The sequence below is a fragment of the Moschus berezovskii genome, chromosome 4, assembly GCF_049115385.1.
Source record: "Moschus berezovskii isolate FMDL1 chromosome 4, NW_MosBer_1.0, whole genome shotgun sequence".
Classification (NCBI taxonomy): domain Eukaryota; kingdom Metazoa; phylum Chordata; class Mammalia; order Artiodactyla; family Moschidae; genus Moschus; species Moschus berezovskii.
In genome coordinates, this window is record NC_142463.1 from 64,702,625 (window position 1) to 64,718,092 (window position 15,468).

At 34.8% G+C, this 15,468-nt stretch overlaps 1 protein-coding gene across 7 annotated transcripts in view; it reads right to left on the reverse strand.

The window, feature by feature from the left end:
• Positions 1 to 15,468, reverse strand: part of ODF2L (outer dense fiber of sperm tails 2 like) — a 75,110-nt gene that overhangs the window by 27,591 nt on the left and 32,051 nt on the right. For 6 of the 7 annotated variants that reach the window (XM_088835452.1, XM_088835453.1, XM_088835450.1 and 3 more), the window contains 5 exons: positions 8,121 to 8,289; positions 6,107 to 6,239; positions 3,643 to 3,702; positions 3,444 to 3,515; positions 2,792 to 2,908 (listed from right to left, as the gene is read on the reverse strand). In XM_088835452.1, coding sequence (XP_088691578.1) covers positions 2,792 to 2,908; positions 3,444 to 3,515; positions 3,643 to 3,702; positions 6,107 to 6,239; positions 8,121 to 8,233 — 495 coding nt within the window. In that variant the 5' untranslated portion in view covers positions 8,234 to 8,289. The remainder of the gene's footprint in view (positions 1 to 2,791; positions 2,909 to 3,443; positions 3,516 to 3,642; positions 3,703 to 6,106; positions 6,240 to 8,120; positions 8,290 to 15,468) is intronic. The other variant, XM_088835455.1, reaches the window with a different exon arrangement.

The window sequence follows — 15,468 nt, forward strand, 5'->3', positions numbered from 1 at the left end:
GATCATAAAGAGTATAGATGAGATAAACAAAAACTTATTTGCTATATTTTAATTTACTAGAATTAAGGGGGAAGTCTTCACATTTGAAAGAGTTACATCAAGACAATAAAAATACTACTTTGCCCAGTAAGTAGTAAGTTTGTTGAAGCCATTATTCTAAGACCACACAGGGTTCAAGAAACGACTACCAGATCAGTAAGAGTCATTAAGGGTAAAAAGATGTTTGGTTATCTTTTTACCCAAAAGTAAGGCATGTTTTTATCCACTGAGTCTGATAATGTTAACTGACATAACTTTCCTTACATATCTATTGGGGATATAACTAAACATAGAATATTAGGTTGGGTCGATGATGAATATGATTTAGTGTAATAACTCATGCTTTCATTTCAAATTATCTTAAAACTTTGTATTTTAAAGCATCTGAGTACTAAGAACTTAAAGACTTAAGTTTTAACATTTCGACATTTCTTAAAAGTTGTGTGTTTCTGAAAAGAATGCAAAATTATTAAAGAATTTAAGTTTTAGTCTTCCGTTTCCTGGACAATCATTTTAATAAAAAAAAAAATCAAAGGAGTTACAGTAAAAGATGGAGCTTTTCTACCTTATGATCAACAAAAAACTATACTTAACTTTCAGTAAAACTGAGTTTAAGAGATACATCTTAAACAAGATCTAAAGACTTGATCTCTTTGAAAAGTAACTTCACAAACTAAGAGAAGAAGAAAAACATTCTTAAATTGTTTTTAAAAGTCTCTATAAACCAAAAACCCCATTTTAATAAGTAGTTGGGGAAAACAAACTGCAATATAGTTAAGTCGGCTTTAGAGAAAGGAAGAACCCTCCCCACCCAAGAAAAACAGCTGTACTTTCTCTAAGAAACCACCGGGTGTCATCATCACATCATGAATGACAGGCACACTTAACCCTAAGAGTGAAATAGATTTTTTTTGAACATGAATGCACAAGACTTTTTTACTAGATTATCAAATCCCATGCTCAACCGCTATTAGGAAGTATGCTAAAACTATCAAATTATTTTTATAGTTTCAAAATAACTCCGTCACAATCATTTGCCAAATGAATGGATATATATTTTAAACCATTTGCCTTTTCCTCTTTCCAAAGAATTATACTTGCAGTATATTATAAAGATAATTATTCTGTCTCTTCTAAAATGTGAAAATCTTCTAATTGACATATTTTAAAGATCTAGAAAGAAAAATGAGTTTAAGGTAGTTCTCAAGGAATTATAATGTAACTAAAAAATTTAAAAGACCAAATATAATTGTTGAGTCATCAACAGTACTAAAAAAAATGAGATTTATGTTGGCAAACTGAGTTAGTTCACTGTGCATGCATTCATTAAAAAAAAAAACTTGTCAACCCTAAATAAATTCCAAAACTGTGTTAGAAGGAATGTTAAAAAAAAAAATCCATGAGCTAATTCAACTACTTCTAATTATTTTTAAATAACAGAATTTTGTAATAGAATGTGAATTCAAAGTATTAGACAGGTGAATGTGATGGCAAAATCTTAGGATTTTATAGCCTTATATTTGTTCTCCTAAATATCATGAATATAAAAAGGAACTGTCAAATTTAACTTAAAAAATTTTTTACTATTTCATTTTTAAACTGAAGAAAATATTTTCAAGAACTTCCCCAACTGCTATTTAAGGACATAGTTTAAAAAAAAAAAAAAAGATAAATTGCAGTAGATAATCTGAGTTGTTAAATTACATGTATTCTCTTATATTTACCATGACAGAGCAATACAATTTCAACTCTAGTTCATCTCCAGTGCCCTAAGACACGGATGCAAAGAACACAGGGAATCTCTGGGGGAAAGTGCTAAAAAGCACCTAACGGCAGACAAAAGACAAAATGTATATCTCACATAAGTCTGCTTAATGTCTCTTTCATGGGCAAAAGCTTTTTGCCACTGAAGGAAAAAAGAAAAAACAACCCTCAATATGCAGTCGTGAAAAACATGTGCCTGAGCTACACGCATCTGCCATGATTCAGGAAGATAAAAGCAAACAGAAATCCAGCACGGAAGTCCTCACACTCCATGGGGTTTGTCTTTGTACACTTCTCTTTCAAAAGTGGCAACACTGCTTCTTTACCTTTGGCAAAAATAACAGTAGATCCAGTTAGCTTCTGTCATACCATAGCAACCTCAAACTCTCACCTCAAAGGGACTGTGAGGCTTCCACAAGAATATTTAAACTGTGCAGTTTAAACCAGAGAATTCCTCTTAATTACCCTGCTAAAAAAGCTGTATACCAGGTTACTTGATTATCTAAACACCAATGCTAGGTTACCTGATCTTAATGTTATTATCATTAGTAACAAAAACAATATAATAAACATTATTGTCTCATTAAATAAGTGCAAGAGTATTTAAGTATGTTATAGGTGCATAAAAGGGATGACTGTATACCAAATATTAATAGTTTCAGTATTTTTAAGTTAATTTTCTCTTATATTTAATAGCTTTTCCAAATAAATATAATTTAACTAATAATAGGAGAGATTTTTTTAAGTAATTCAATCTTTATAAATCTTTCCTAGATCAGTACTAAAGAGAGATAGCATTTTCATATTAGGATCTGGAGTCAAATCTTTAGAAAGACCAGAAATGTTAAGATTTCCCTCAAATATGGATTTCCCATGGCAACACTTAAATTGAATTCTTTCAAAACCACTAAATTCCACAATTAAGACTATATTGTCATTCATTTACTTTTAACACTTAAAACTATAAAAATGGATGAGTATTTATAACCTTTATGTGTTCTTTTAATTTATCATTCTCTGCTTCCTTTTTATGAATTTGGGACTGCAGTCGTTCATGTACTACTTTCACTGATTGTGAAAAACGGCTTGCTTTCAAAGCATTTGCCTATAAGGGAAAACAAAACAAAAATGTGTTATTTGATGTCTTTCTCTACAATATTAAACTTTACAGTACTTGTATATGATCTAAAAATTTGCTAAAGAGCAAAGTAAAACACTCCCATTACAAATGGATTTTATATAAAATCAAGGGGATGTTTTCTACTCCCCTTTTTAATTTAATAACTCCTAATCATCTCCTGTTACAAGTTCCTATCTGTCCTCTTAAGTAAAATCATGGATATGTCTAAAATGATCCTACAAACACAGAAATACCTTAATTTATACTAAAACGGAAATGTATATTTATACATAGGTCCCTGACTTATGTCAAGTACCCTGAATGAAGCACCGTAAAAATCTAAAAAGAAAAAACAACTTTAAAAAATTAAGATGTTATATCTGATACATAAAACTGGGGAAAATGTCCAAATAACCTAAAAAACTTTGTGTCTATTTATGAGGATGAATAGGAGGCCGGCATGGAAAGAAGGAGTCAATATTAAGAAAATAATGATGAATTAAGCTCAAAATTTGCTTACCTTTTCATTCTGAAACAAAGAAGAAAGTTCTTGGATATAGGTCTCCTTTTCAAGTACCTTGTTCTTAAGATTCTTCAATAAATATAATGAAAAAGTTAGAAATATCATAACTTGGGGAATGTTGGCTAATTTTATAAAACCAATCAGCATATAAACTAAAAAATTCAGAAAACTAGACTCCCAAGTATAAAAGACTTACAATGTTTTCACTTTCATTATCAGTTAGTTTCTCTAACAAGTTGGATAAACTTTCCCCTCCCTGTGGAAAAAAGAAGTTATAAATCAAGCTATATATTATACAAGCTATATTTCTCTACACAATAGCAGAAAGTGGATTAACCATCACTTAATAAACTAATGTGGCGCAGCATATAGTGGTGACCATAGCTGCCTTCCAAAGAAATTAATATGACAACTTCTATGCAGAGTTCAGCTTTTTTAAGTTAAAAACCAGAGAGATTTTTGCTTAAGTGTTCTAAATCAATTTTTTTCCACAATTCATAAAATTAATTTCTAAATAATGCCTCATAAAGTACAAGCCAATGACATAAAAATCACAAGAACCTTGTATATAAAGGAGGCTCACAATGCTGTTTGTAAACAGGTAAAAATTATAAGCAGCCTAAAGTTTAGCAAAAAGAAATATTTTAAAGAATTATAGCAAATCAATAAAAGAATTCCATGTAGATATTTTAAATGAGAATGCAGAAAATGTTTATTCACTTTGAGGGTCATACATACCATATGATTCTATTTATATAAAATATCAGGGCTTCCCTAATAACTCAGTTGGTAAAGAATCTGCCTGCAATGCAGGAGACCCTGGTTCGATTCCTGGGTCAGGAAGATCCACTGGAGACGGGATAGGCTACCCACTCCAGTATTCTTGGGCTTCCCTTGTGGCTCAGCTGGTAAAGAATCTGCCTGCAATGTGGGAGACCTGGGTTTCATCCCTGGGTCGGGAAGACCCCTAGAGAAGGGAAAGCTACCCACTCCAGTATTCTGGCCTGGAGAATTCCATGGACTATATAGTCCATAGGGTCGCAAAGAGTGGGACACAACTAAGTGACTTTCACTCACTTGATAAAAAATATGTGAAATCAACAAATCCATAAATACAGAAAAAGCAGATAATGGACAAAGGAGGGGTAGATGGGGATGAGAAGCAAAATTCTAAAGGGCTAAGGGTTTCTATTTGTAGTTACGAAAATGCCCCGAGGCTGACGGTGATGACTACACAATTCTGTGAATATACCAAAAATCACTGAGTTGCACACTCTGAACCAGTGAACTGTATGGTATGTGAATTAGATCTCAATAAAACCGTTAAGAAAGGAATATATGAATGCATAAATAAAATGAATACAAGAGCTGAAATTCTAAGAGTTTTTAATAGTAATCAACTGAAATCAAAACAAATAATGAAAGTTCTTGAGATTGAAAAGAAAAATGTATTTTCTATAAAGTACGCTGCTTTCATGTAAAACTACTCATGAAACACTGAAAGTGGGGGTTAATGATTGCCATTTCAAACAAAAATTTAAGAATCATTTCCATTTCAATATACCAATATTTTAGTTTCTACAGTTCAAGAACTAATATTCCCTTCAAGTGAGAACTATCACTATTGAAACAGTGCTTAGTATTTCTTACTTGTTGGTATTCTGTCTTTCTAAGATGTTCTAAAGTTTGTTTTACACATTTAAGTGTCTAATACTATTGCTAATATTTCCGTCTGTTTAGAAATCTTCAAATTGGATGCAGAAAGATTAGCCTGACAAAATATAAGAGCCACAAACACATTTTAAGACATTGCATAAAGACACTCTAAAATGTAATGCTAAATGCTACTATTAGCAAAGAATACTTTTTCCCAGTTAAAAAAAGCATTCTTTTGCACATGTTGTTGTTGTTGTTAGTCACTAAGTCATATACAACTCTTTGCGACGCCATGGACTGTAGCCCACCAGGCTCCTTTGTCCATGGGATTTCCCAGGCAAGAATACTGGAGTGAGTTGCCATTTCCTACTCCAGGGGATCTTCCTGACTCAGGGATTGAACATGGGTCTCCTGTATTGGCAGGTGGGTTCTTTACCACTGAGCCTCCAGGAAGGCCCTCTTTTGCACATGGTAGTAGTAAAATTTACCAAGTTTATAGAAGTAAATAGTATTTGTTACATGGTATACTAAAGTAAAATGAAACCAAAATAAGGGCTTAAACCCTATAGTATTTCAGGAATTTATTATAATAAAACTAATATTATACAATCTATTTTGTTGCCCTTCACTCAAACTCTAGTATACTGTAATTTTAGAATAGAGGTTTTTATTCTACATAGTACTATAGAAAATATATTTCATCTCTCAGAATATTTTAAATTCACTCTTGAGAGAAGCTGGCTCTAGTTCAACTCCAGGTAAGTCAAGCACTGAGGTACACAGTTTCTAGCGTGGCCTCTCATCAAGTGCATTCCTGAGATTAGCTTTGATGAAAAGAACTGCAATTAATGACATATGAAAAAAGAACACTGATAAACTTGCATTTTTTATACCAAATACCAGTGTGTGAGCATAATTACTGTAAGATATGAGACCTCAGTTAATGCATTCTGACTTTATCCTAGCTTCTCATTTTATTAGATGTTCACTAGTCAAGTACTCACATTTTCAAAACTAATCTCTTCAATGGTGTCCTTAAATAATGGCAGAAGTAATTCTGCAGAACAAGTTGCTAACTCGGCTTCCTTAAACAATGCTTCCAATTCGGTCTTCTCATTTTGGATGTCCTGCTTTAGGCTAGTTAGATATGCACAAAAAAAATTTAAGTTAAAACTGTTATATAAATTTGTTATACATTTTTGTGCAAACTAAGCATAGCCTGATTAAGTATTACAGTTCCATAAATTGCTCTGCAAAATTTAAAGCTAAACTGTCACTGAAAATGTATGAATTTTTTCTATATGTCCATATTTTTTCTACACTTAACTATAAATGGTAAGACAGTTTCTAAAATGTTAAGATGTATAAAATATGAAGACTACCAACAGCAATGTATCACTGTGCTATTTGATAATTATTCAAAATCGCTTCTCCAGTTTGTAAAATGATTTATGTGAATGTGTCGTTTTTTCTTCCCTTCCTTCTCCCTAGTCCAAAAACAAAATATATGACTTTCTAGCCCTTATTCCCAATCCTTTCTTGAAATCTATTGTTCTTCACAAAAAAATTCCTCCAGAAGAATGTGTAAGTTAAACAAATGAAACACGAAAAACTAAACTGCTCCAGACACCTAAAAATTCTTCACATTTGGTTTTATAAAACATTATCATTTAAAATGAAACTGATAATATTTCCTTTCTTGGTTATGCTGTATCTACACTACTGTGTATCACTATAAAATACATTTTTTGGGGGTGACAAGAAGTTCATACTTTTACATCCCGAAATAGGGATGCTTCTTAATAATCTTTGTCAGTCTGGAAGCCGTCTTGAGCTGTCTCTCCTGTACATGTCCAAAACTTATAGAATGAGCATCAAATAGTATGAAGAATATCCAAAAGACGGGATACAGCATTTTTTTAACCTCTAGCAAAGAAGGGTCACACAGAGGGCTTGAAGGAGTTGTTGAAGTAAGAAATGTTTAGCAACATTCTGGAAGCAAGATTCCAAGGTAGGCTTGTTGTATACTGTAAGTAAGAGCCCATCACCAATAATTTTCATTTCAGATATAGATGCGCCTAAGAAATACCATTTCACTACTATTCCTAATAGCAGAGAGACCTCTGAGTTAAAAAGTGACTCAAAGAAGTTGGATTTTGAGTATAAAGAAGCTTTGGGAATACCTTCACTAATTTATTTCATTTAATCTTTATATGAGCAGAGTCATTTGGACAAAAATCTATGAATAAGTTTGAAGGGGCTTTTACAGTATTTATAAATAAAATTCCAAGCATTCCAAGAAAGCACTGTGTCTTTCTTTAATTGACACCACTATTCTTCTATGGAACATGATATAATGGCTCAACAATGAAAGGCATCTTAGAGGCTATGTCTCTAAGAAATACATTGTATTCTTAAGCACCACTGGCTTAAAATGATGGGCCTAAGGAAGATGCTGGCTACAAAAGACAATTAACATTATTAAACACCATGTACAGAAAGTCAAAAATAATTATATATGACCGAACATTATTTTCATTATTAACTAGAAGCTGCACTATACCATCCACAGCAACAACCACGGCATTTTAAGATTGTCACTTTGGGGAACAATGAGTCATACAAAAAACAAGTGCATCCCCATACCAAAGAATCGAAGTATGACAGGTATCTGTTAGACAGCAATATACCAAATGACAGTGAATTAGTACTCATTAACTATATTTCCAATATTACATGGTATTTATATTTTTATTTACCTTAGGGGAAAAGGCATATACTTTATAAATTTTTATAGGTAATGTTTTCAATTTTAATTGCTGTCATTAAAATTTCAAAATAGACACATTCTGCTACATGAGTACTTTGTAATCAAATTAAATAAATATCAGTTACTAGACTGTTAGATGATATCCTTGAAAGAATGCTATATTTGATTCAAATAGTTTACAATATGGACAAAATATGAAACCCTGAAATCAAGAAAATTATGTTATCCCATGCTATTGTTGAGAATACCAGTTGAGATGACTTTCACTGGCATCCTGTGGTAAATGTTCTTCCTCTGATCTACTTTCAAAATGGGAAAAGAGTTCTTCTGAATGACTTCCATCACATGCAGTCTCCTCCATAAATTAAATGGATTTATAGATGGCTTCCACAGCAAGTTCTCCACATAAGCTGAAACCTAGGAAATATTTTCATTATTAAGCATTTCAGTAGATTCTTTTTTTGCTATTACCCTATAAGATAAAAATCCTAAAGATGCATAAAAGAAAAATATTTCACAGACAAAACTCAAATTGCAGCTGCTACTCATTGTGATACGAATTTAAAATAGTATCAAAATTGCATAGCGCAATCATTCAACAATTGCCAACTGCCAGTTTCCAAAAAGTCACTATTTTCTACATACTCACAAGAATGTAGAAATTACTATTAGTCTATTTCTCTAAGTATTAAAATAATATCTTGATCCAAACAGACTAGAAAATGGACATAAAAGTCATGGAATAACTATCAATTTCAGTTTCATTAGATCTAGTCAATAAGAAATGAATGCTATTCATGCCTATAACAGTAAAAATTTAAGATACTTTTGAAAATATTTGGCAGCAGCAGCTGCAAAGATAAAGGTTTTTTTTTTAAAAGTAGACTTGTCAACATTAAATTCACTTATTTCTACAAATAAATCCTATTTTTTTAAAAAAGTTCAATCTAGGATATTCTTTGTTGATACTGAATGGACAGGTGTATTACATCTAAGTCTTACTACTTTACTTACTTATTGTTTTTTCTCAAATTTGGAGATGTCATTTTTAAATGTGAATTTTAAATTTATGACATTTATGAATTCCTTCAAAGTTATTCCATTTTAAGTAATGAATGTGTGCTTTGACAATCATTAAGACTGTATTTTCACAATTCTAATATATGGAAATGTGTCTCCCTGATTCTGTTTATACAAAATCAAACATCATACTTAAGGTCTTCTGCATTTTTGCAGAGATACTTTACCTCCTTGTAATTTATTTTTAATTTTCTGTATCATAAAATACATATGTTCAAGAATTTTCAGATCTTTAGATAGATGTGAAATTAAAGGTTGAAAAGTATTCACAATATTTAATTAGCAATTTAGAAATCATTTTAAATGTCTGTAAAAAATATATCTCTTTTTTGTCTGAAGGTTCTATATATCAGAAAGATATTTAGGATATAGGCCAATGAAAGCATGCTCATATTTTTTAAACACTAGCAACTTATGTCAAAATGGAAATGCAGAATAAGAAACATATAGTCTAAAATGATCTACATGACTGCTACAAATATGCAACATCTATTATTAGGGCATAACAGTATTCTGAGCTATTGGCAGCCCAGAAAAAAATTTTAAATATTAATATATAGGCACTGGAGAAGACAATGGCAAGCCACTCCAGTACTCTTGCCTAGAAAATCCCATGGATGGAGGAGCCTGGTGGGCTGCAGTCCATGGGGTCGCTAAGGGTCGGACACGACTGAGCGACTTCACTTTCACTTTTCACTTTCACACATTGGAGAAGGAAATGGCAACCCACTCCAGTGTTCTTGCCTGGAGAATCCCAGGGACGGGGGAGCCTGGTGGGCTTCCGTCTATGGGGTCACACAGAGTCAGACACGACTGAAGTGACTCAGCAGCAGCAATATACAGGCATTCCCTGGTAGCTCAGATGGCAAAGAGTCTGCCCACAATGTGGGAGACCAGAGTTCGATCCCTGGGTTGGGAAGATCCCCTGAAGAAGAAAATGGCAACCCACTGCAGTATTCTTGCCTGGAGAATCCCACGGACTGACAGAGGAGCCTCTTGGGCCTCAGTCCAGAGTTGCAAAGAGTCAGACAGGACTTAGAGACTTCACTTTCACTTTCTTTCATGAATATACAAAATCAAATGAAAAACCAAACCTGAAGATGAAAATGAATATGCTTGGATAAGTCACTGCCATCAAGGAAATGATCATCTACTCATTTGCTCAGTTTTGGTACTTATCTTTTGTCCACTGCTGCTGCTGCTAAGTCACTTCAGTCACGTCCGACTCTGTGCGACCCCATAGATGGCAGCCTACCAGGCTCCCCCGTCCCTGGGATTCTCCAGACAAGAACACTGGAGTGGGTTGCCATTTCCTTCTCTAATGCATGAAAGTGAAAAGTGAAAGTGAAGTTGCTCAGTCGTGTCTGACTCATAGCGACCCCATGGACTGCAGCCTACCAGGCTCCTCCATCCATGGGAGTCTCCAGGCAAGAGTACTGGAGTGGGGTGCCATTGCCTTCTCCGTTTTGTCCATTAACTTGTTTAAATATCCGTCTCTCTGTACAATGGAACCTCAAGAAAAGTTTCTTCTTTACTAGAATCCTCAGCACCTATAAGCCTTGTAAAAGCTAAGCAATAACTGAAGGAGAGGGCTCAAGGCTTGGCGTAATTTACAAATACGATAAATCAAGTCTGATGCTTTTTATAACTATTCATCCCTTGATTCATCTTTTAAGGGATCACTAAAAGAACAACAGTTCATATATTTAAAACAAAAGTTTACAAATCAGTATAAGAGGATAAGGATCCTCAATTTATTGAAAACATTTTATGAGGTAAGATTCAGTTTGAGAACTCCCCTGGGTCCAGTGGCTAAGATTCCACACTTTCAGTGAAGGGGGCCTGGGTTCAATCTCTGGTCAGGGAACCAGATCCCAAATGCCTCAATTAAAGATCCTGAATGCAGCGACAAAGACCCTACATGTGGCAACTAAGACCCAATGCAGGCAAATAAATAAAGAAAAAGAAATATTTTTTAAGAAAAGATTCAGCTTGGTATTAGCACTTTAAATGAGTTCTTGTTTGGCTTTGTGGGAAACGAATATAGGATTATTCAGTTATAATATATAGGAATACAGGAACTTCTCAAAATATTGTTGAGAGGTTCCAAGGTACTCCACTATTTTTGTGTTGTGATGATACTATAAGCAGAAACATACGTATGCTGAAGAATGTAATAATTTTAACATAAAAAGTCTTGCCTTTATAAAGAAAAAAAAGCTATCATCTTGGTGCACCAAATGTATTCTTGCATGGAAAAAAAGCAGATATTTCACAAGGAAATGTTATCAATCGTGTAGAATAAACTGCCAATTCACAAATGTATTAAACTTTTGTCCAATTTGCTCATGGTGAAACAAAGACACATACTCTGCACACACACTTTTAATGATCAAATCCCTAAACAGCAATTTTTAAATGTTTTTAATGTTTAAAGAATTAAATTTCCTATATAGAAATGACTTTCAGTCTTCTACCCAAAAGGCATATATTTAAAGCCTTTTCCAGGAGTGGTCATGGGTTTTTGGCAACCCAGCTACATTCACTAAACTATGTTCCATTTTGGCCAACAAGCATTTGAGCGATGGCTGTTCAGGGACCATGATGCTGCCACGATCACAGAAAGGAAAGATCACCGTCTATGACCTTCCATAGCACCTATATTGTTCTATACAAACTAATCAGCTCTAAATATGCATTCAAAACTAATCTCTTTGAAGAGAAAAGCATATGAATTTTGCATATTTCATTTTGTTTTGCCAAATACTAACCCTTGGAAAACTAGTTCCCATTAGTGTCAAACAAATCCATGCAGCTGATACTGAAATATTCACTATGAAATATTCAGCAAAGAACACCAAGTAGATACAGAAATGTCATTTCCCTCACTAAACACTAGTCAAAAGTTTACTAGAGAAGTAATTGTATAGCTTTTTGGACTCCATAGCAAAAGAAAAGAAAAAGGTATTTGGAATTAGGCAGAGTAAAAATAGTCAGAGATGGAAAACAGATCTTATGAGTGAAAGCTATCAAAATTGAAAAAAAACACATTTTTTAAAATAGAGATTAACTTTGAAAATTAGCTAATGCTTCCGTCCAATGAATAAAGGAATTTAAAAATAAAAGGGTTGCAGATTGGATAATATCAAGAAAAAAGTTGACAAGAAGAGTGTCTGATTTGTAAATAAAGGATACATACATATTTTCAAGGCACAAGTCCTCCCTCCTTCTCAAAATATTCCTCTGATTCAGTCCACCAAGAATCCTAAACATCTAATAATATTTTCAGAATTATACAGTTTAGAATTTATTGCTCTATAAATGGCAATATTTAAAAATGGCTACTAAATCTGTGAGGGCAATATACTCGTCGCTCTTTACCCTCAAAAATTACATAATACAGTGAGAGGCATAGGTTAGGTTCCAATATATAAGTAAGGGTGACCAAATAATTTATTATTCAACCTGAAACAGTTAAGAGATCGGGCCTCATAGAGAACCTGATTACCCAGAAGACTGGACCAGAGTCTTCAGAGTACCATCTACCCTAAATAGTCAGTATCCTTTTATCAGATAAAAATAAAACATTTTCTTTCCCTTCAACACATCAACAGCATAAGGACATGCTGCCATTTATCAAGAGCATTAACTTACCTTATAACATCACCTCACAAAAACCTTACACAGTTTCTATTAACAACCCAAAGCTATACATGAAGAAAGCAAGTTTTAGAAAGATTAAATAGCTTGCTCAAGTTTGTAAGTAAGGAAGTGGTAGAACTCAGTTTTGAATCAAAAGCCAGCAGATACTGAAACATAAGAATTTACACAGCTGAAAGTAACATACAAACTTCTCTTTTATAAGTGTTTTAATAATACTCTTATAAATTCAGTTTATATTTTAAAAACGAAAACTGTTCTGTACAAGGAAATAAAGGATGAGTAAGACTGAGCTCCTTAAAGGCACAGATAAGTCTATATTGAGAGAAGACTGTGAGCATGCTGTCACTTCAGTTATATCCAACTCTTTGTAAACCTATGGACTGCAGCCTGCCAGGTTCCTCTCTCCACAGGATTCTCCAGGCAAGAATACTGGAGTGGGTTGCCAGACTCTTCTCCAGGGGATCTTCCTGGCCCAGGGCTCGAACCCATGTGTCCTGTCTCCTGCATCGACAGTCAGGTTCTTTACCACTAGCATCACCTAGGAAGCCCCAGAGAAGACAGAGAGCAGACAACTAAAATCCAGTATGCTAAAGGTTATAAGGGACTCACTGGGTACCCTGAAAGCAACAAGCAGGAAGGATCCTGGGAGACCTCCCAGAGGTGAATCCGCAGTAGAGTCCAGCAAAACACATCGGAGGTTGGCAAAAGGGAAAAGAAAAAGGCATTGCATATAGAGAGTAAAGTACCAACAAGAACAAGGATTCATGACAGAACATGATTTGAAAAGGCACTTGGCAAAAGATGAGACTGACTGGACACATGAAAGCAGTAATTCTACACAAAGTTCAAGAGCTTGAGTTTTTTCCCAAAAGGTTAAGACAGACCATAAATAATTTTAAGCAGGAGAATGCCAGATCAGAAGTGCATCTTTTAAACATAAACCCAGTGGTGTTTTGGAAAACAGACTAGGCATATGGAGGAGAGTAGAAATAGGTCCCAAGAGAGATGAAATTTCAACGTTTTGCAACAGAAATTTTTGAAAAAATCAAAAGGTGCTCCTGCTGGTGATTAAAACAAACAAACAACCCCCCGCGGAAAACAATGAAGGAATGAGAATACAGGAAAAGCAAGAGATCAGTATGGAAATAATCAACTGTAACCCCTCATTTATTCATGACCATCCGAATGGATGCTCAATATTTAAGTTGCAGAAAATAACTCCTTATCCCGTTAAATACAAAAATTAACTTAGACCAGTTTGATGAAAATCTTTTAAAAGTGTGTATTAGGACTTCCCTGGCTGTCCAGTGATTTAGACTTCACCTTCCAATGCAGGCAGTATGGGTTCAATTCCTGGTCAGGGAGCTAACATCTCACATGTCTCATGGCCAAAAGAAACAAAACATAAAACAAAAGCTACCTTGAACAAGTTCGATAAAACGTCAAAAACTGTCCGTATCAAAAAAACCTTTCAAAAATAAATGTTTTATTTTTTCCTTCTCAGAATTATCTGTACAGAATCAACTCAACTTCAAAATAATTCTTTCAAAAATCATTCCTGCAGAATTATTACAAATCATCTTCAGTATAGTAAAAAACTGAGTTCTACTAAGCCAGGGCCCAGGGGAACAATCACTGGCTTCCAACAGAACTGTGCCCAGGGGAATTGATGTTATGTTAACCTCATTGCTATACCCAGCCTCTAGGGTCTCAATCACTTGCACAAACTAAGCAGTGATCAGGATCGGTTTAAGTTAGTGAAATCGCTCAGTCGTGTCGGACTCTGCGACCCCATGGACTGTAGCCTACCAGGCTCCTCCCTCCATGGGATTCTCCAGGCAAGAGTACTAGAGTGGGTTGCCATTTCCTTCTCCAGGGGATCTTCCCGACCCAGGGATCCCGCATTCCAAGCAGACGCTTTAACCTTTGGGCCACAGCAGTGATTAGCAGCGGTATAAATAAAGCCATTTTCTCATACCTTTGGGAGTTTCAGATGCAAAAACTACCTTACTAATACACATCAATTTTGAAATAAGAAAAAGAGAAGCAAGAAAATGGATACCTGGCTGTTAAGGACCATAACATGACCTGAAAATCTTATTGTAAGCAGGAGGGTATTAAACTCATTTTAAAAGCAGACAGGCTTTCTGCAGTCTATTCCTTAAACCATAACTAACCAAGTGGTACTTAAAACTACTCCAAGAACCTCATTCACTGAACCATCAAGGAAGCCCTCATTCATTCAAAAACACCTGAAACCTAACTGTGTGTGAGGTGATAGGGAAACTTCGTCTTTGCAATACTTTCTCACCAACACCAGCCAAAGTCTGGCTATGGTTTTCTCACTAAACAAGCACCACTTACCAACCACCTACTCAAAACCTGACATTGGTTAACTTAAATCTTACTACAACCACTCGAAAGTGACTTAGCCCTCATTTTACGAATAAGGCAACTGAAACCAGGAAAGTTAGTGACTTGTCCAAACCACACACTTTAAAGAATAGAGGCTGGACATCTGGGACCCTGGAAAAGGAATGATATCCCGAGGCCTGAAGTATTCTTTACTAAAGAAGCCCCGGAGCCTACTAGAGTCTGGCATATTATATAGCGGGCACTTCATAATCAGTCGAAAGTGTAAGGAGGCAGTATTTCCCAAAGAAGCGCTGCCGTTACCAGGGCCGTCTGAATCACGTCTCCGTCCTGGACAAGCCCACCTCGCTAAGATCTGCCAGGCTGTTCCAGGGACCACACCCTTCCTCGCTGCCTTTCCCAAGCCCAGGCTGCGAGTGGGAGGTGTAGGCAGAAAGGGGCTGAGGTGAGTTTTGGGTGGACGCGAGGGCCTTTCACTTC